The 22231-nt window shown below is 50.9% G+C and overlaps 1 protein-coding gene across 1 annotated transcript in view; it reads right to left on the reverse strand.

Moving 5' to 3' along the window:
- The window catches only part of KSR2 (kinase suppressor of ras 2), a 373230-nt gene that overhangs the window by 282730 nt on the left and 68269 nt on the right, over positions 1-22231 (reverse strand). The window contains exon 3 of the mRNA XM_070516151.1: positions 20103-20253. Coding sequence (XP_070372252.1) covers positions 20103-20253 — 151 coding nt within the window. The remainder of the gene's footprint in view (positions 1-20102; positions 20254-22231) is intronic.

The raw sequence follows: 22231 nt of genomic DNA on the forward strand, positions 1-22231 counted from the left end.
AAGCTGAATAGTTTCTGGATGATTAAAAGGATTTTCTCAGAACACTCCCAGACCTCAAGCTTCAACCCCCCGAGGCAGACGTGGGAAGAACAATCTAAGTGAGCTACAAGTAAATGACAGATTCCTCTAAACAGACCGACGTGGCTTTAGTCACAAACTTAAGCTAGCAGAGGCTGTGGTGCTCTTTGGGTTTTATGAGCATCAGTATCGTTATTATTACTAATACTGGCATTTCTATTGATAAATTCTGCCCTGACCGACGTCTCGGGAAAGAAAGAAAACAGAAGAGAAAATTAGCTCAAGGGGAAAACCAAACTCAAAGGAAATTTAATTAAATAAACAGATTTCTTGACTGTAAAAGAAAAGAGATGTGACATGTCCCAAAATCCAACTTCCTCCCATGCCCCTGGCTCCCAGGGAACCGGCAGAGCATGAAAAATCTGAATACTTCCCCCGGAGCAAGAAACTCCTTGATATTATTATCAATACGCGCTGGCCGCATTAAATCATGTTCGTTCAGGCAGAACTTGTTTCATTTTGATTTCTCTTTCCCCTTCCCAATAAATGCCTTTGAAAAGAAACTTTGGGTTATTTCTTAGCTCTTCCCTTCCGTCCTACTTTTTGGCTGATGCTGTCTCTCTGCCAGCATTCAGCCATTTCTCACCTCGGATGAGAAGTTCTGTGCAAGCATCACACTGGCAGACATCAACCCAGCCCATCTCGCCAGAAGCAGAGGGGGACAGCCCAGGAGCCCTCTCCTCTGCCTCTCTGAGATCTGGACCGTGTTTCTTGGGCAGCCATACCTCTTTCTTCGTCTATAAATTGGGGCCACGAACGCCAGGCACTTAATTCATACAGAAGACAGCATGGGAACACGAAGCAGCATTGAAAGAGAAAAATAATCCTTGCAGGGCTGCCAGAAGCCTTGTATGAGATCAGAGAGATGAGGAAACCTAACAGTAACAGTAATTATTGCCCAATAATAATAATAGCAAGGTGCCAGTTATGAAGCACCCATGCTAACTCCATGCCAGGCAATGGGTTTGCAGATCTTATCTCATTTAATCCTCACAACAACCCAAGAAGTAGGGACAATTATTATCAGGATTTTCAGACCAGGGGACGATGGCTCAGAGACAGGAAATGACACACCCAAGGCCACAAAGTCGGTACTGCTCACACAGTACCAGGAAAACAGTAGGTATTCAATCAGTGCTGATCAGAGCTGAATACACGAGTGAACCGCACACTAAAATACTGTTGCTTCTCGACTGTCACAGCCTCTGTAGATGGCTCACCTGGTTCTCTTTTCAAGGGCAAGCCCCTGAGACAGTTGAGTGTTCTTCTATAACGTTTGCATCGTGTCTGCCTGCACACGTTTGGGGAAGCAACCGGAGCTCGGGGAATTTATTTCAACAGAGAGAGCCCGCCCCTTCTTTGCTAAGGACCCCAGAGAGAGCTGGCGATTCAGACCCAGCCGTCATCAGTAAAAGTGATACTCTCCCCTCCCCGACTCTAGGTACTTGACAGTCTAAAAAGCACTTTCTGGACTTCAATCCTCACCAAGGCCCCGGTCAGGAAAGAGAACAAGAATTTGATTCTCTTCTTTAAAGAGAGAAACTGAGGCTCGAGTGATGTGCCTTCCCTGAGTGACCCGGGAGGTGGGGCAGAGGGATTCACGGCAGGTGTGGGGTCCACCCCAGCCTCTCTGCTCTGAGCTGTTTGCCTGCCGTGGGTGACTGAGTCCACAGCCAGGTCCTGAGGAGGCTGGTCGGTCACAGAGCGAAGCAGCCAGTGGCTATAGAGTCCAGGGACATTTTGTGGTCCAAGAGGCCATGAAAACGGCAATGCAGGCACAAAATGCAGAGCAGACAGCCAGTGGTATCGATGCTGAACTTGGTCCTTGCTCCCCTTGATCTGGCACCCCAGCTAGCCCCCTGACCCGTGTCCCCAGCCTGCCCCTTTAGGCTTCTCCCCTCCATGGCCTCATCCTAAATGCCCAGCCTCTTCCCCACTGTGTAGATGGGGCCACTGAAGCCCAGAGAAGTAAACCGACTTGCCAAGGGCACAGCAGGTAAGTGGCAGGAGCTCAGAATTTGGGACCAGCAGCGTGTGACAGCAAAGCCAGCGCTTAACGGGATGATGGCCATTTGGCGGGAAAGTTTCCACCGCTGCCTCCCTCTTTCTCTCCTGCCCAGTGGAGCCCGCCCTCAACTCTCAGCACGCACCTGGGGTCCCCTCTGGAGGCTGTCACTGAGGGGCAACGCCCTTCAGACCTCAGAACTGGTTGAAAATGAACTAAGCCCACCAGCAAAGGAAAATGCCGCCATCGAGCAGATAATCGTGACCCGCCGCTCACCACATCGACTCCCACCTGACGTCTCATTTAAAGAAACTTCCCCAGGCAGCAGCCACTCTTACCTGCCCCCTAGAAACCTGTTTAAGCTGGACGACCAGTTATAATAGAGTGAGAGCAGCACCTGCCATTTATTGAGCACTGACTGTATACCAGTGCCGAGCTGCGAGTTTGCATATGCATCCTCGAGTCTGCCTCTTAAGGAAGACACAGGTACTATCATTCTGTTCCTATTGAAGAGATCCAAAGAGTCAGGCCAACAGCTGCCTGAAATCACAGAGCAGGTCACCCCTTTAGACTCTTGGCCTTGTCCCCACCCCTCCAGGTGTCCCCTCACCTCTCCATCCCTCTCACCTACACTTCCTCCAGGCCAGTGGCTCTGGTCCAATCTACTCCTACGGCATCAAACCGCCCACCAGCGTGACCCGGGCACAGGCCAACACATCACTGCCACCCAGTGGGTTCGGGGTCTTCAAAACTCGTGTCAAAGCTCACAAAGCCCACGAGCTCTCAGCAGAACCAACGGGGCCCAGGTGACCCTGGCCGAGTGACGTCCATAAAATCCCTGGTTCTCCATAAATGCGACTCCCCCCTTGCTCTCCTTCAGGGCCCCGGGCGTGGTATAAAGCAGCGGGTACACCCTAACTCCCAAGTGCAATGCTGGCTTCGTGACTTGCCTAAGCTGTGCAGCCTTGGCCAAATTCATCCACCTCTCTGAACCCCACCTCCTCCCTTTTGACAAGGCACAGGGCAGCCTCGATCTTACAAAGTTGTTATAAAGATAAAAGGGGACCATCATGGAAAGTCCTTGCACACAAGGCGTCCAGCACATGGTAAACGTGGAGCAGTGCCTGGTACACAGTGCGGAACAACAAACATCTGTGCAGAGAGACAGACGCACGAAGCACATGGTGCTTAGATCCTCTGTTTACACATTCACTGGCACCATGAATATTTGGAAAAATCCACTGGACACCAAGCTATTCATAAAGAATCTCCAAATTCCTCCATCCCAACCATTTTTGGCTCTCCCCTGAGGCCGTAATTCCCCTGATGCCAAAATCCCAGTGTCTTGTCATAGAAATGACGTCTCCCAGGAGGCTGAGGGCCTTGTTGAATAAGCTGGTGGGCAGGGGTTAAGAGGATTTCACTGAAGTCCCTCTTTCACCTCCTGGGCCTTGGGACAAAGCTCAAAGGAAAGAGGATGTAGTTGGCTAAGGTTCAGGCATTTTCCCCACGTCTTACATCCTTCCTTCCCCCAAAAAAGAAAAAGGCATACTTTTTCCAGAACATGGATGTTACTGACTTCAGCATTAAGAGTCTGCAGGCAGCTTTTACAACACAAAATGGTCCAAAAAGATATTGCAAAAAAAAAAAAAAAGAACTTTTGACCTATGATAATTTGAAAAAAAAAAACCCCCATTCTGAGCAGCTTTGAGACTTGGCATTTGGTGAACAATAAAACAAAATAATCAACCCAGGAAGGCAGCAAGAAGCCCAAACGCAGCCAGTCATCCTCGGAACCCAGCGTAGCCGCTCGTCCCTGGAGAAAGCGTCCCCTGAACGGCTAGGCTGCATTTGGTCCCCCTCTGGCTCTCCCAGCTCCCGACTTCCGGTCTGTGAGGAGCAAGGATGGGAAGACAATCATACTAACACTGTATAGTGAGGCTTCCGAGCCGAGGCGAATAATGACAAGGAGGCAGCCCACGGAAAGAGCGGTGCAGGCACAAGAAGCATCAAGTGCAAAGACGGGAACTAACTTCTTACGTTCAAAGAGTCCAAAAAAGGTGTCACCGAGTTGATGTGGGATCAATGCAATATTAACGATAACAACTAGGAGCTGCGATGTGAACCACAGAGCCGTCCATGAGGGTGGGACATGGTGACTGCTGTCAGCTCACGGGCCCAGCGGGAAGGTCAAAGCCGAGACACAGAATCACTGGGGAAGGGCTTATTGACCAGCCTTCCTGTCCCCAGGCATTGGACAGACCAGGACACCAGGCTCAGCCAGGCCATGTGGCTCGTCCAGGCTCCCACAGCCAGAGAAGTCAGGGGAGGGTGGGACCCGAGCACGCAGCCTCCAGCCCTGAGCGCTCCCAATGATGCCCCCTTTCATGAAGTGCTTCCTCCTGGAAAAGGGTGATGTGGAACTTTTCACCTGCAAAACCGGTGGAAGTTTTACCAAGGTCCCTGGGGATAGAGGGAGAGAGGATGCATGTGAGTGTGAGCATGTGTGAGTGTGAGCATGTGTGAGCGTGTGAGCATGAGTGTGGGTGTGTGTGCGCGTGTGCTTGGAGGGAGGCTGGCTCATCAAGGCTCCCAGCTTTCATCTGGTTCCTGTAAATTTGACTAAAGACCCCTGGGAGAACCACGCTCAGGGCTTGATAAGCTGAAGTCCAACTCAATTACGGTTTTCTGTGCTTTTACAGATCCTCGGTCTTCACAAAATCTCCTGGCTTTCATCTGGCCTCAGAATTACTTAAGTTGTCATCCTCCGAGCCAGGGCATCATCAGCTAAGGGAGCCCACAGGGCTTCGGCTAAGTCAAGGCAGTGGTTCTCAACCAGGCACATTTGATGAAGTCTGGAGGCATTTCTGATTTCACGACTGGGAGCAGGGGATGGATGCTACTGGTACCCAGTGGGAGGAGGCCAGGGATGCTGCTAAACACCCGACAATGCACGGCACAGCCCCCACCACAAAGAATTATCCATCCCCAAATGTCAACAGTGCTGAGAAATCCTGAGCTAGCCCTTTACATGCTGTCATTGGAGACCCCCAAAAAACCCTCTACCCAGGGCTGAGATCTGCTGACCTGACGCCGATGGCGTTAACAGACAGTGATGGTTGATCTTCAGCACGGCTCCCGTGGCTCACAGCCCTCACACAGCCTGCAGCAAGGAAGCACCACATGGAAACGTACAGACTCCCTGCCTAAAAGCCCTGTAGTCTCGAAGCTTGCTCACTTTGGGGAAATAAATACAGTCTAGAAATATAGTCTGGTTCTAGAAAAGACTATGGGAACTTTTCCAACTTCTCAAAGATGTCAAAGGAAGACTGTGATTGGTTGTTACCTTTTTTCTGCTCCAAAATACTCAAAGGGTTGCCCTGTCCCCCACGCATGGGCCATTAGCTCTGTCCACTCCAGAGACTTGACCAAAGTCCTGGCAAAACCCTCAGCTGCCCATAGCCATCACGGAGCGGGCTTCACCAGCTCTGTGGCCCCGTGACCATCCTGCTCCCAGGGAATCTGCCTTCTGGAAGCAGGCTGGGGGCAGGAGGGGACAGAGAGAGAAAGCTTTGGCTCAGCCCATCATTTGGGTCATGAGCTATCCAACTCACTCCAGCCAGTGGACCCAAAGGAAGGGCCTGCTCCAATGGGGGAGGCAGCCCCAGAGGGAGGGGTTTATCTCACTATGGTTAGGTATTTTTATGCCTGTTTCAAAGCCTGGGGCTCTGATGGGGAAGGGGTTGGCCCAGGTTCACCATGGCCCAGTGGTGCCACCAGGACTCACATGCCAGGCTCAGAACCCACACGCTCTCCTGACTACGCCACAAACTGACCAGGCCAGCCAGAGGAAGAATCCAGGAGCTCAGGCCCTTGCCCACTGAGGCCCGTGTCTTTTTTTATCTACATGCTCCAATGACGGGCATGTGACAAAGGCTAAGACATGTTTCAGTGGAGGCGAGCCCTACTGCTTCTCTTCTCAGCCATTCTACTGACAGCTGCCAGGGGGGCTCCTGCACGGCTGGCAGAACCCCAAATCTAGCCCCAAGCTCTTTCCAGAGGTCTCCCAAGGGAATGAAACCGTAGTCCCTTCAAAGCATCTCCATTAGTTATTGTTTGGAGCCTGCATTTCAAGGTTTCCTCTTCACAGCTCATTTTCCTCTCTTAATTGGTCTTGCAGTGTGGCAGGGGGACAGAGGCGAGATCTTCAATGACATGAGCGCCACAGGAGGGTTAGCGGCCGCGAGAGCGGTCTGAGCAGACTGGAGGTGGGCAGGAAGCGTGGTCCTGCTCCAAGGCTGTGCAGCTTGCTGGAGGCCAGCCAGGAAGAGAGACTAAAGGTCCCCCCGCCCCCAGTTTTCAGCCCGCCAGGAATGCTCGGTCCAGAACACAGCGTCGGGCCCACACTTGCTCCCTGCCAGAGCTGCGTCAAGCCTTTCTCCTCTTTGCGACTCAGTTTTTCCTCATCTGAAAGTTCAGATGCTTAAGCTGAGGTTCCTTCCAGTCGGCACGTTCATGCAGATCTTTTTCCGTGGTCCTTAAGCAAATTCTTTGGCTTCTCAGCTAAAAGAAGATTATCAAGCAGCGCCTCCTGGCGGCCATCAAGAAGCATCAAGAAGGGGCGCCAGTGGGATGGTGTCCAAGGCAACAAATACCGGGAGGAAAAAGCATCCAAGGGTTTGCAGCCAAGCAGCTATGTGACCCTAACTCTTTGGAGCAAGGAGCCCAGGGTTAAAGCGAAAATACATCCCTGCCCCTCGTCCCTCCGCGCTCCCTGACGATGAAGGCAGAAGGTCTTCAGAAGGCAGAGCTTGAAGAATGTCAGCTCCAGTCGCCAAGGACGTCCCGGGATCCGAGTACAAAGCTGGCCTGCCTTACTTCTCCTCCACAAAGTACCAGGCGGAGCAGGGAAAAACAAAAGTGCTGAAGAAAGAAAAGGTTCAGATGATGGAGCTAAACGGAGCTCCGTTGCCCAGGGCAGGACTGCCGTGGGTCTTTTGCGACTGGGGGAGAGGCCATGCTGAGTGTCCTTTTCCAAGTGAGGGGTGAGGTCAGTAGGGACACCTGGAGCAAGAGGCACCCCCACATCCAGAACCCCATTGGGATGGTGGGACACGTTCGCCCAAAGAGAACCACAGACCCCGAAATGAGAGTGACTCTCCGAGGGCACTCTCCAGACATGAGGAGATACGTTCCCCACCCCCAAAGAACTCACAGTCTGCTGGGAACCAGACAAGAAAAGTTGGCATGAAGGACACTACATAATGAAAGCAGGTGTTTAGGTGACAATGGCGCAGGATTGAGTGCAGGCTAAACCATGTACTTGCTGTGTGACCCTGGGCAAGTTACTTAACCTCTCTGGGCACATCCATCCTTCCTGCCCTTTCTTCCTTCCCCTGAGCACTCTGTATAGTAAGTGCTGGATAAATGGCAGCTCCATGCAAATGCTGTATCCCTGTGCAAACAGTAATTCATCCTCACCACAGAGTTCTCCACGGACAGCGTCACTCAACCTCATCATGGACTTACGTCCCTCCTCCCAAAGAAGGTTCTTTGCTATATCAGACAGATGTCTCCTGGTTTAGAGCACGTGTGCGTTTGTTTTAGCTAACACTCTATTTCTTGCTTGGCCTTTTACAACAAGGGTTAATTAGCAAACTTTTTCTGTAAAAAGCCAGACAGTAAATATTTGAGGCTTTCTGGGCCGTACGATCTGTCGCTTCACTCAGTTCTGCTGTTGTGTAAAAACAGCCGTAGACGAGATGAAGAAAGGGGCGTGGTGGTGTCCCAATAAAACTTTATTGACAAAAGGAGGCAGAGGGCCGAATCTGGCGGGTGGGCTGGGGGCTGCCGCCTCCTGTTTTAGGGAGAATTCTCTCTCCTTATCCGCTTGTCTTCTCCGCCGCGCAAGCCCAGCACCGGTCTACAGACAGCAACTGTCTTCCTCTCGCTTCTCTCGCCTGCGGCAAATCTAAAAATGCTTCAACCTTCCCCTCCAAGGGCATCATTCCCAGGATCACATTACGACAGTTCATTTATTTGTTAATTCAGCCAGCGGGACTTTTGCAGCGGACTGTGCTACATGCTTCATAGGAAACGAAAGAAGCACTGCGTCCGGAGCGCGTGCTCAGCCCAAACTGGAGTCCTGGCGCCCTGCAATTTACTGGCCACGTGACCTTGAATCACCAAGTTCACCTGCCTGCAGTTCTGTTCTCTTATCTGAAAACTGGGGACTCCAACAGGCCCTACCTCCTGGGGAAGCTCTGAAGATTGAGCTAAGTTATACTTAAAACCAGCTTAGGACAGTAGGCTTTTAATAACTTATTGTTATTATTTTTGTTGTTACTAAGCCACGGCTCCTGCTATCTAGGAATTTATGATCTGATATGGGAGATTTATACATTGAAACAACTACAAGATAACTGCCAGATGAATAACACAAGATTGGAGTGGGGGCAATCCAGGAAGGCTTCCTGGGAGAGGTGGCATTTAAGTTGCCTTTTGAGGCATCATCAGGAGTTGTCTATCTAAGTCATGGGAAGGTTTACTTCCGGAAGATGCAGCCCAGGAGGTATTCCCTTTTGAACAGCTACAAAGAGGGTTTAATCAATGAGGATATCACCAACGATGGCAGGTCTGAGCATCCAGCCCCACTAGGCACCAGCAGCCAGGAGGAACACATTACAAGGGGTACCGAACAACGTAAATAGACTGGGTTCGAGGAGGAGTTTTCCTTCAAATTATTTTCATGTAAGTCACACAACTACTTGGTTCTGGCCCAGAAGATGGAAAATGCAGACAAGCAAAAGAGAACTAATACTCACCCTAACCCACAAACTATGTGAAATATCCCAGCGTATTTCCTTCTAGGCTTTTTTTCTATATGTCTATGTTTAAAACGCTAAGTAACAAGCAAATTCGGTCAAAACACTGTCTATTTGTTCCCCCTTCCCCAAACCAGGGCCTGGGAACTTCTCATTCCCAACTCTAAGTGGGAAATCAGGAAAATAATTAACTCAAAAGGACACCGGAGTGAAAAGCAGGACCGTGATGAACCGGACCGTCTCCCGGTTTCCAGCAGTGCTGTCACAGCATGGGGACATTCGAGCGGGAGGGAAAACCAGTTTGGGTCCGAATATTAACACCATCACGACACTGTGCTCATCCTCCCGGCCTCCCGCCCGCCTTGTGCACACGGCCCCGAATCTGCAGACAGGTTCAGGGTCCCGAGGACGCCTCCCCTCCCGCAGAGACTGAGAAAGGCACAGACTCCACCCCGCCAGGGAAGCGGCTCCAGGGACCTCTGACCTTTCCCAGCCACACCCCCTTAGGGCGGGGCCCGCTCTGCAGCTCTGGATTCAACCTGGAGGCGAAACGTGGCCACCCCACATCCCCGCACCCCCACGGTACAGAGGGCTCTGCCCCGAGGATTGGGAACAGGACGCTGCGGTTCCAACCCCAGCTCTGGGGGACTCGGGGCAAGTCAACGTGGCCTTGCCCTGGCCTCAGTGTTCCCGCCTGTGAAATGGGCGCCCACCCCGGCCTGCCCACCCCTCGCACGATTGGGAGGATCCAGTGAGGTCATCCGCTGGCAGCGGCTTCCTCAAACGGGAGGTGCTCCGAGAAGGCGCAGTGTTGTCGTCACGTGGCTTTTACGCACAGCCTTTAGAGAATTCCTTTCTCTCCCAGCTCTAGTTTAAGCGAACCCCCAATGGGCTGCCCAGTCAAGTTGAACAAATGGGAAGACAGGGGCCACCCAGCGCGCAGGGAGAAGCCGTCCCCACCCCTCTCTGATCGACAGAGCCTTGGCTTTACAGGACTCACACTGACCTGGGTTCAAATCCTGCCTCTGATACTCGGTTGCTGTGTGACCCAGAGCAAGGAGCCTACCTCTCTGAGCCAGTTTCCTTGCCAGAAAATAGAAATAATAATCATATGGACCTCATGAGGCTGTGAAAGGATTAAATAAGCCAGCGCTGCTTGTCAATTATCCAGCACAGCGATGGGCCCAGGAAGAGCTCAATCAGCATCTGCTGTCACTATGATTGCAGACAGCCGTCGGTCATTCAGTCATTCGGTGACTGCTTTTTACCCTCCAATTCTGAGCCAGGCTCTGGGACAATTCTGGCGCAGTGGTTCTCAAGTGCAGCCCCCAAACCAGCAGCATCAGCATCACCTGGGAACTTGTTAAAAATGCAGATCCCTGGGTGCTGCCCCGGACCAGGTGAAACAGGAAGTCTGGGGGTGGAGCCCCACGGGGGATTCTGACCCACCGTCAGGTCTGAGAACCACTGTTGTGGTGAGAAGTGGTAGAGAAACAAGTAAACAACATCATTTTAGACGTGACAGGGACCACAAAGAAAACAGTAATGAGTGAGTGACTGAGATGGAGTGGGGCTCTCTAAGAAGGTGGCATTTGAGCCAAGACCAAAATGACCAGGAACCACCCGGGGAAGACTGGGGCAGTGCATTCCAGGCAGAAAGAATGACCTGTGCAAAGGTCCTGAGGCAGGCCTTTCAAAGGAAAGCAAGAAGGTCAGTGTAGCTAGACGTGATGAACTAGTGAAGACATCAGGAGACGGACAGGGACCCGATCAGGAGCCTGGGGGAAGGAGCTGGGATCTGATCCTAAGATGTAACGGTCCCTTTGGGTCTGACTCAACTCAGCTGGCACAGTGCACACGGAACCCACGATCTTCAAACAGTTCAGCCCATGCAAACTGTGCAAGTTGAGCGTCAGTTCTGTGCCCAGTTCTGCTCAGCACCTGCTGGGCGCCAGGAATAAAGGGAGGGAGTGACCATGGCGCAGGTCAGAGGTGACAGCGGCCGGGAGCCGGTTCTCTTAGTTCTCATGGGGGGACCTTCTACAAAAGCCGCTGCTGACTGCAGGAAGCGGCAGGGCACCTGCAAGAAAGAGGAAGTGGCGGCCAGCTGTCTCAAGAGCGGCTCTGCTCCTGTGGCTGTGAGACAAGGCTGGGGAAGAAGGTCCTCCCCCGCCCCCCCAGCAGCCAGAGGCTTTGTGGGAAGAATATCTTGTTTCAGATTCAGCTGGGGAGGGAGCAGATAGAGGGGAAACTGACTTAAAAAAAATAATAAAGATAATCTTAGCCAACGTGTGTTAAGCACTCAATTTGCCAGACATCGGGCTGTTTGTTTATATGAACTCATCTCTTTTCTTGCAACGATTCCATGAGGAAGATACTATCCACGTCCCCATTTTACAGATGAGGAAAGTAAGGCAGAGTTCAATAGACAAAGAAAGTTGAGGCCAGTCCCAAGGGAAGCAGAACTAGGGGAGAGAGATGGAAGGATGGAACTGTTTCTGAAACCAGATCCATCCATCCTTGCCTTAGGGGTTCAGTGAAATCGAATCAAGATGATTCCCTTCTTAAAAGTCCTCCAACAGCTTCCTGTTCTGCTTCCAGGACACCCCAGCTTCCTGGGCTGGCTCCGAGGCTCCTCAGGGGCTGGTCCCTGCCTGCGTCTCCGCCCCCATGTTCTACCTGCTGCCTGTGCGGCACCAGCCCATTGTCAGCTTGGCTACGGTGGCACCCACGTTTCCAGAATGCCGTTCTCCCTGCGGTTCCAGGTTAGAGCTGGCCAAAGTGAACTTGTACAAAATTTGGGAGACAAAAGTGAAGCGGCAGCCATCACTCTTTGAAGGGCGACATGGGTTGGGGCAAGGCGAGACAGGTGCAGAGGTACAGGTCTAGTTTCTCTTCCTTCTTCCCCGCTCCATGGCCAACTCTCCTTCCTGACAGTGGGCCCTGGTGCCCGACAGTGACCTCAGGTCCACCGCCAGACCCCTCCCTGCAAAGTCACAGAAGCAATGACTCCAAAGGACCAATAACCTTCCACAGGCATCTACGCCAGGGCCGCCTCATGGTTCCCCTGCAACAGCGGGACATGCTGGCTTCCGGATGTCCCCAGCAACCCAGGCTGCTTACCCATATCGGGGCAGGTTAGGGATCTTTCTCTGAAGCCTCAGTTTCCCCTCTGAACTTCCACTCCCCCAGCTCCTCTTACAGCCTAAGTCTGCTATAATAAATTCTTCTCTCCCTTACACTCACGGTGGCACCAATCCCCAATTGACCCTTCGCTGATAACAGTTACCAGCAGAAGCAATATTATACATGTTCCAGAACAGCTTCTCCGACAACTGGCAGCTTCCCTTTGCTCCCTCTTGGAATGCTCACTCCCACTGTAAGAAGCCCAAGACACATGGAAAGGCAACATGTGGGCACCCCAGGACACAGCCCAGCCTCAACTCCCACCCAAGAACCAGCGCCAACAGTCATCCTTGGGCTGCGCCATCTTGAAAGTTCCTACCCAGTCAAGCCAAAACACACGGAACCAAAGTACCCAGCTGAGCCCAGCCAACCCAGGGAATCACGAGAGACAGCCAAGTAGGTGTCGTTTCAAGCCACTAAGTTTTGGAGTGGACTGTTACATGGCGACGGGTCACCAGAACACACCCCCTGGGTCTGCCCCATGGGCCTTCTTTCTGCTTCTTCAAAGTGCTTTAGAGATTTGCAGGACCCACTTTTTCTGCTCAAAATGTTCTTCCCCCATTCTCCTCATGTCTGGTACCTTCTTGTCATTTAAGTCCTGGCTATGTGTCACCTCCCCAGAGAGGCCCGCTGTGGCGATGGCTTTGATGTGTCAACTTGGCTAAGCCACAGTCCCCAGTTATTCAACCAAACCCTAGTGCAGGTGCTGCTGTGAAGATGTTTGTAGATGTAATTACGTCTATCAGGAGTTGTCTTTAAGTAGGGAGATGGTCCCCCAGCATCTGAGTGGGCCTGAGTCAGTCCCTGGAAAGGCCTTCAGAGCAGAACTGGGACATCCCTGAGGAGGAAAAGTTCCGCCCAAGAGCTCCCGCCCCTCCTGGTGGCTGCCCCCCGGACTCCAGACCTGCCCAGCCAGCCTCCGCAACTGCATGAGCCAATTTCTCATAATAAATCTCTTACTGTATCTACCCTCCTGATTCTGCTTCTCTGGGAGAACCCTGACTGACACACCCACTGTGACCGCCCATCAGAGCTGGCCAGCTCGTCATTATCACGTCACTCTATTTTAATTCTCTGCATAAAACTGATCGCCATTTGATATTTTTTCCATTTATTGTTCCTCTCAATATATTTTAGAGCGGCGCTGTCCCACGGAACCTTCTGTGATGATGGAAATGTCCTAAAACTGTGTCGTCCCAACAGGGCAGCCACCAGACGCACATGGCCACGGACCACTGGAAATGTGGCTAGTGCGACTGAAGAAGTGCATTTTTCATTTTATTTCATTTTATGAATATAAGTTTGACTTGCCACATGAGTCTAGTGGCCGCCCTATTGGTCAGTACAGGTCCAGAACACAAGATCCATGAGGACAGGAACCCACCACTATGTCCCTAGTCCCCCACATTGACCACAACAGAGGAAGTTCGGTCAGTATCCGCAGAGCGAATGAATGAGCCATTTGTGCACAAGTGTGGTTGCGTTAGGTTTCTGTCACTTGCAACCGAGAGTCCTAACACAGTGCCACATCTGTGCAAGGGATTCCTGACCCACAGGACAGGAAGGCTGGACAACGTACACACCAGACACTGTGGGCTCTGGGAGGGGCGGCTCTTCCTCTGCCACAGGCCCTCCCAAAGTTAGAAGCAACTGGAACAATAGGGCAATCAAGCCCGCTCTCCTCTTTGTTCTAGTCAAAGGAAGGCTACAGGGGAAGGCGGGGTTCTGGTGGGCTCCATTCCATGCCTCAACTGGGAAGAAGCAGAGAGCATGTGAGGCTGTCCTATTTCAGGGCCACTTTGCATCCTGTTTGTCTCTTGGCTGCCAGTTTCCCCTGGACACTCAGGAGGAGGTGCTGGAGGGGGCACAGCAGAGCAAGCCCCCCGGAGGCTGCAGGGTGCAGGGGCAGCTGTCTGCCAGCGGCACCCCGGCCTCCTCTCTCTGACTGGATGGCCCCCTGAGCCTCGTCTTGCACTTCCAGGCATCTCGCTGTAAGCCCCCTGCCTAATCCGCAGCCAGCGCAGGTATTTGAACACTGGGCAAGTGTTTATCCATTGCAGGCTCCTCCCGGCCACGGTCGGGCACGGGGGCTGGCCCTGCCCACCCGTCTGACCCCAGCTCCCACAGCTCTCCCCAGCCTTCGCAGCAGGCCAGCCACACTGGTCTCTCCGTGCCTGAAATGCTCCACGCTCCCTCCTGCTGCAAGGCACCTCTGCGTGCTCCCTCCTCCCGAGTCACTGAGTGCTCCCGCCACCTCCCAGGCATTCGGAGAACTCCTCCTCCAGCTTTAGGTCTCAGCTCCACCCCAAAGCCCTGGAACCCAGCACAGTGCCAGAGGTGTAGTGAGCGATGATATATATATATGGGAGGAGAGAAGGGAAGGAAAGGAAGGAGGAAACAAGGTCTTCCACTATCTGGAACCTGGGTTTTTCCTTGGGACAGTGACCACACATTATTAGGCTGAAAACAAGCAAAAGGCCAAGAAGAAGAGCAGAAGGAAAGAGGAAACATCAGAAAAGAGAAAGCCACAGCAACAGCACCCCGATTTCTGAGCCACGTGCCCCCAGGCTCTCCTCTGATAAGGCAGCTGTGACCAAGGAGAGGAAAGTTCAGGAAGGGCGCCTGTTGTCTCCAGACCTGAGGTCTCCAGTCTCAGGCAGAGGTCTCCAGTCTCAGCTAGGAGGAATGGCAAGACCACGCTCTTCCAGCAGCCAAATCCATTTCACCCTAGGACCTCAGCTCTGTAGTGACCACAGAGGGACGGTGGGGCTGTGTGCCATGGAAAAATTGCTTGGGCTTCTGCTTTAATTTTTTTGGCCAGGGCAAAGTGGGCCACCTCTAGAGAACAATCAAGCCAGAAAGAGTGGGGAAATAGGTTCTAAAGAAGCAGCAGTGTTGAGGGAGACAGAAGCTCAGAGGGAAGAGAAATCAAGAGAAACAAAGAATTAGAGAGCCAAATTAGAAAACTGAAGGTCAGGGGTCCTTTGGAGAAAAAAAGAGAGGAGGATGGAAAGAGGTAGAGGAAAATGAGTTGGGGGCAGAGAAAGACTCAAGGACACTGGCAATAGTGGTGATGGTGGTGGTGAGGGGATGCTGATGGTGACAGTGGTGATGATGCTGGTGGTGATGGTGATGGTGGTGATGTTGGTAATGATGGTGATAGTGGTGATGGTGATGGTCGTAATGGTGGTGGTGATGATGATGATGGCGGTGATGGTGATGGTGATAGTGGTGATGGTGATGGTGGTAGCGGTGGTGGTGATGATGATGATGGCGGTGATGGTGATGGTGATAGTGGTGATGGTGATGGTGGTAGCGGTGATGGTGATGATGATGATGGTGGTGGTGGTGATGGTGGTGATGGAGATGATGGGGATGGTAGCAGTGATGGTGATTGTAGTGATGATGGTGGTGATGGTGGTAGTGACGGTAGAAACTGGAGTAGGAATGGTGGTGATGGTTGTAGGATGGAGGCAAGGATGGTACTGCTGCTGCTGCTGACAATAATAGTAACACAGAGTTATCATGTACCCAATCCAGGCCAGGTTGTGTGCTTGGCCTGCATCATCTCATGCAATCCTCCCAAAGACCAACAGGGTGGAAATGATCATCATCTCCACCCTACTGCTTAGGAAACTAAGCTCAGCATCAGGAGATACCTTACTCAAAATCGCACAGCTAATACGTGGCAGACCCAGAACTTGAACCTGAGTTGGTCTGACTCCAGATTCCATACTCTCAGCAAACAATTAAGGACTGAGAAGGAGAAAGCAGGAGAACTGAAAAGGATGGAGGCTTGCCCTGACCACTCTGTTTAACACGAGAACTGACCCCCCTTAGCCTGCTCCACTTTTTTTCCACCCCATTTATTCTAACACACTATAAAATGTACATGCTGATTCTGATTATAATTTATCGTCTGTCTCCTACTAGAATGTAAACTCCACGAGGACAGACATCTAAGCATTTTCAGAGACTAGAACAGTGCCTGGCATATAGTAGACATCCAATAAATTCTGTTGAATGAGTGAACAAACGTTTTTTGGTTTCACAGCCCAAATCCTGGCTTTGGGGTCCCTTGGGCTTGTTGAGGGATGACTGAGTGTTCCTTGGTTTCAGGCTAAGGCGGATCTAACAAGCTGCGAGAAGAGAAGAAAGGGTTAAGCTTTCCTTTCTTTGGGGTTCCTTGGGCACTGGGAAATAGAGATATCCCCAAAACCCAAGGAGAGAACTAATTAGAGTCACAACTTGAAAATAAAGCTGCCCCTATCCTCTAAGAAAGAGAGAGAGAGAGATGGAGGGAGGGACGGAGGGCGAGACAGAGAGGCAGAGATTACACAGATTCTTGGCCAGGCATTAAGCTTCCTTACTCCATATGCTTGGTTTCCATGAATTTCTCAACACAACTTATATTCCTTCAGTCATTTAACAAACACACGTTGCCTCCCCACTACACACTAGAATTTAAAATATCTGATTTCATCACTGGGGGAGCCTCCAGCTTCCTAGCTGAGAGCTGGGGATACCAAGGTGAATAAATATCGTATGACCCTCAAGAAGCAAAAGTCTAGTGGGAAAGACTAGTTTGATCCCTACTTTGGGATAACATTTCTGGTTAAGACAAACGGCAGGCAGTGATGGAACCATCCAGCTCCCAAGACACTTAGAAGCTTCAAGGAACCAATGATAATTTTGGAGGGAAGAAGAGAATTTAACACAAGAAGGATCCTCCAAGGATGGCTCACTGCTTCCCCCTGGTGGAGATCAGTCACAAGCACGTCCCGCGCTCTCCGGCGCTTTCTTCAACAATAACCTGGGGGAGGAGCGCATGGCAGCATACTGAGCCCGCCCTCCCAGAGGTCACAGTCCATTGAGGGAGCAAGACAGGGAAACCGCCAATCACTATAAGGCATGACCAGTTGGTGAAAGAGGCATACATTCATTCATTCATTCAACAAAGTGCAGGGCCCTTGAGGCAGGAGCTGGGCCTGCGGTGAGCTGGGATGCACCAGGCGGACAAAGGGGGAAGGGAACGCCAGGCAGAGGGGTGAATACTAAGATGCGAAATCCACGCCTGGCCCAGGAAACCCTAAGTAACTAGTAGATTTATCTGCTATTTAGGGCCTGAGGGGGAGATGTGAACAATGAGGTTCCAAATAGAAGCCAAACCCTGAGTCACTTTGCATTCGCTGAGAGAGACTATGTATGTTCAGCCCCTGGTGAGTTTCACGGGCTCCACACGGGGGGGAGGTGACTGATTCAGAAACATTTCTTGAGTCACTCCCATGTGCCAATGCTGAGCTGGGAACGGAACGGTGAGCAGAACCAGGGGCCGCCCCTGCCCTCTTGCAGTGTAGGGTCTGGTGCGGGAGAGGGGTGTGAAAGATGATCTGAGTGGAGCCATACTAAAATAGAGCCAGAGCAGCCATTTCAGAGGAATTATCTTGCAAATCTTCATCTTCCAAGCTGGACTAAACCGCCAACATCCCAAGAAGTCAGTAAGCACAAGAATACCCTGTGTGGAAGGACTGATGAAATTGGACTTTGCTAAGGACCAAATCGCTAACCAATCAATGAAGGACAGTCTAGCCTTTTGCCTGATAACTGAATCTCAAGCCAATCCATGAAGTACAAGCCAGCCTTACCTTATCCAGCACCAAAGAACCCTTCTTTCATACAACCACCTCATCCTTCCTTTTTCTCATAGAAACCCTAAGACCCCCTCCTGTAATCGGAACACGTTTTGGGTTTCTACCTGCATGTGTGTCCTCTGAATTGCAATTCTAACTGCCCAAAGAAATATCCACTGTTTGAATTGTAGGGAATTTTTCCTTGGTTGAAAGAGGCATCCATAAAAAATAAATCACTCTCCATAAAAGGTTAAAACGAAAATTCAAATGGGAGAGGTGGCACAGCTACCCATGGGAAGAGCAGAAGTGAAGTATGAGACTAAGAAACCTCAGTGCCGAGGGGACAATCCTGCACCGAGCTGAGCTTCTCTCCACGCTGGCCTCGGCGCTAAGAGCTGGAGGAATCGGGCAAAGCGCAGCACACGGCCACTGCTCTCAAGGACCCGGTGGCTCTAAGGTTGGCATCAGAGGCAGGACACTGTGGACAGAATCGCAGCCGCCTGGAAAGGGTTGGAGGCGAGCCCAGGTGGAGATCAGCGGCGCTTGGTAAATTATTGAGAATAAGATAGAGAAGAATGTAAAATATCACGCCTGGTAAGAAAGAGCATTGTTTCATGAAACTCATTGCAGCTGTGTGTGCAATAGGTGTGGGGGGTGCAAGATAAACTGTATCTCTGTGAGTCTTGATCAAAACAGTTTGAAAAACTCCAGAGGAGAGGCCCTCTCAAGGTCTCACCCAGCCCAGGATGTCACCAAGGATGACTGCTCGGCCCACGGAGGGGTGACATAAACGCCTCTCTAAGGCGGAACGGGAGGCCAGCTCCACTTTTAAGGACTTCGCCAAACTCAGTAACACAACTCTGATGGGAAGCTGTGAACCCAGAAAAGGAGTGAAGAGCCAGACCTCCACTGCTCCCTCTCATCATTGCAAGAGGTGGGGGAGGGGGAGAGGCACAAATCCATATGAACTTTCTGGAAAGCGATATGGCAGCATTCACTGAAGTCTTAAAATACGTAAACTCTTTGCTGCAGGAACCGCACATCTATGAATTCCCACTAACGGAATAACCATGGATGTTCCCCAAGATGCCCAAAGCTGTTCACTGCTTATAACAGGAAAATATGGATACAACCTAAATTTTGAAAAATAGGAGACTGGTTGAACAAATGGCTGCAGTATTCAGGCATTCAAAATGAGGAGGAAAACACGTTTATTGACAAAGGAAGATGTTTATGATTTAACATTGTGACTCGGTGCAATTTTTTAAAGGAGGGAAGCTGCCAGCGGCTTCTCACTGTGGGCAGAGAGAGGAATCTCTCTGAAGAGGTTTTGTCTGTCCCGAGTGACGGAGAGGCCCCTCTTAGCCACACAAATGTTAGGTGAGTCAACAGCATTGTACTAGAGTAAGGAATGTCATGACCTTTATAACTAGTCAATCAGAGGTGATTCCGCCCCCACAGGGAACATTTGGAAATATCCAGAGACACTTCTGTTTGTCACGTTTAGGGGGGATGTTATTGGTGGCTACTGGTAGGTGGAGGCCAGAGATGCTACTAAGCATCCTCCAATGACAGGACAGGCCCCAACTCAAAGTCCCATTTGACGTGGACTCTAGCTTTGATTAGGGTCTGCTGCCAAGAAAGAATATAAAGAGAGAGGCATGCAATGTGGGCCAATGGCCTATTTCACTTGATGTCCTGCTCACAAAGGCAAACGAGAGTTTGAGTAATTCAGGGGAAAGGGCAAAGAAAGATGACAATATATTTGAACCCCAAACTGATAAAACAAGTCACAGAGGTTATTTTGTGAGATGGAAAAAAAATTAAGTCTCCAAATAATATGTATGGATAATCCTAATTCTATTCTTTAAAGAAAGTATACACATATGTATTTGTCCAGAAGAATTATACCAAAAGTTATACCAAAATGACAACAGCAGGCCCCTAGAGGATGGGGCTTAGGGTATTATTTTATTTTTGCTAATCTATTTTCTGATTTATTTTACGTGGCTATATATTGTTTATGTAAAAAATAAGAAGTTAGATGTTGACCCAAAATACAAAGGCACTTCAGAACATCTGCGGTAAAAAGCCACTGGTCTCCTACGCACACCCAGTATTTCTGTATCGGGACCCTGATTATCCAGAACCAAACGCCCTACAACCTCAGAAGGTCTCCCTCGGGCACCAGTTCTCAGGAGCTGCCCTGACCACTTCTTCCAACATCCAGATTCCAGGCTCCTCCTCCCTCTGCTCATGAGCGGCGTTTACCAGCCAAAGGCGACTCCGTCTCGGCCTGGCCTGCAGCTGCGGGCACAGGAATCTGGAAGAAGGCGGCAGACGAGTTGGGGACCAGTCTCCAGCCCCCTGCCCGCTCACCTGACATGTGGACCTTCCGCAGGCAGGAGAGGGAGGCGTTGAGGCGGGCACACTCCTCCCGGTTGGCTCCGTATTTCTCCACGGTCTCACACACCTGCTCATCCGTCATCTCCAACAGGTCCTCCAGACTCAGCTGGCCAGGGGTGATTTCCTAGCGTGGGGAAGAGAGGAGGATGGTAGATAAACCGTGAGCACCGGGAGGGGAGGAACACCGTGAGCCTCCACGCCGCCCCCTAGTGGTACCCAGCGGGACACCCGGCCCTGTGCGGATGGCCTCTTGGCTACAGGTTGGGTCTCTGCCTCTGGGGTCAGACCAGCCTGGGTTTGAATCTCAGCTTTGCCACTCATTAGCTAGTGACCTAGGGCAAATCACTTAACCTCTCTGAGCCTCACTTTACTCACCTGTAAAATGGGAATCTTAAGCGCACATACTTGGTAAGTTAGCACATCTGCTCAGACATAGTCAATGCTCCATAAATGGTGAATGTTAATTATCTGTCTCCCCATGCAGCTTCTGAACTTGGCATGGGAAGGGCTCCATTGTCCTCGTCTTTGGATGGCCCTCAGAGTCTCCCGCTCAGCTTGGACTGCAGTGACTTGTCGTAAATCCAAGGTGAACGCAGAGCAGAGCAGACTGGACAGCTCAAGACTCCCGATGGCTGTCCCCCACTCTCTGCTTCTCTCTCCTCCAGCCACACATCCTAGGATTCACACTGGGGCTCAGGAACTCTACGGGGAAAGGGGCTGGAGCCCTGACGGTGGCTCAGTGCTGGAAATGAAACTGGATTTGCGTCTGAGCCCCGTGAGGCACGGCTTTGCATTCCCAGACAAAGTGGGAAGGCTGGAGTATAGCGTGGGGGGGGGGGGGTACCTCTGGAGAGATGGGCTGGGAACAGAACAGGTAGGCTCCTTGGCTACAAATGTCCCCTCACTGCCACCAGGAACCACCCTCCCCTCCCCAAAATCACATGGCCCTAGACACCGTAATATGGATACACCCTGAAATTTGTCAGACTTCTACACTTATGTGCCTATAAAAAGAGAGCCTTCATTTTATAGCACTTAATGGCATCTATCGTTTTTACGTATATTATTATTTAAATAAAAGTTTTATGGATGGAGGTTGTAAGGCAACATTGTGGAATACTTCTTCCCTCTTGTGGCCATCCCTGTGTATTACAACAAGATCAGACACCCCTCCGCTGCATCAGCACAAAATTCTATCCAAAGATGCACAGAAAAAGCGGAGCCCAGTCAATGCCCTTCCAACTCACTGGGCAGCGGGCAGAGAGAGGACAGTACCTGAGTCACTTCGAGGCTTTCTCAAACAGGGACACGCTGCAGGTAAGCCCCCTTTAAGAAAGGTGACAGACCCAGATCTGAAGGTGCAAAATGCATCGCATTTAGAGGGGAGGACTCACGACATAAAAGAGTTCTCCTCTTTGCTGCAGGATTCACTGGTGCATTTTAATCCTATAATTTACCCCCCAAAATACTCAATTTACATGGAAGTTTAGGGTTCACCAAAAAAACTCGCAAAAGTAATAATGACATCAAAAATGGAAACAGCCTTAACAGACCCGGGCCGAAAAAGCAGATGCACTTCTGTTCAATAAAATAATAATAGGTAGGGGCTGGCCCTGAGGCATAGTGGTTAAGTTCAAAGTGACCCAGGTTCGCAGGTTCCCATCCCAGGTGTGGACCTATGCCACTCATCAATGCTGTGACAGTGACCCACATATAAACTGGAGGAAGATTGGCACAGATGTTACCACAGGGCTAATCTTCCTCAGCAAAAAAGATTTTTTAATTAAAATAATAATAATAATTGAAACGGATGGAGCACTGTTTGAAGCGTTTTTCATGGATTTTCTTTTAAAGTCACAAAGACCACATAAAGTAGTACTTTTATCATCCTCACTAGTCTCTAACTAGGACAATAAAATTCAGAGAGGTTAGACTAATTGCCCAAGGTCACACAGCAAGTAAGTTTGAACCCAGGTCGACTTTGGAGCTTTCTCCATACTGCTGGTTCCTCCAACAAAAGGGGACCTCTGGTGGCTGCATGTGTGAGCTACAGACAGAGAGTGGAACCCCAGCTCCATCCACACCCCCTGGTTGGTGGTCTT

This window comes from Equus asinus, chromosome 8 (genome assembly GCF_041296235.1).
Source record: "Equus asinus isolate D_3611 breed Donkey chromosome 8, EquAss-T2T_v2, whole genome shotgun sequence".
NCBI classification, from domain to species: Eukaryota; Metazoa; Chordata; class Mammalia; order Perissodactyla; family Equidae; genus Equus; species Equus asinus.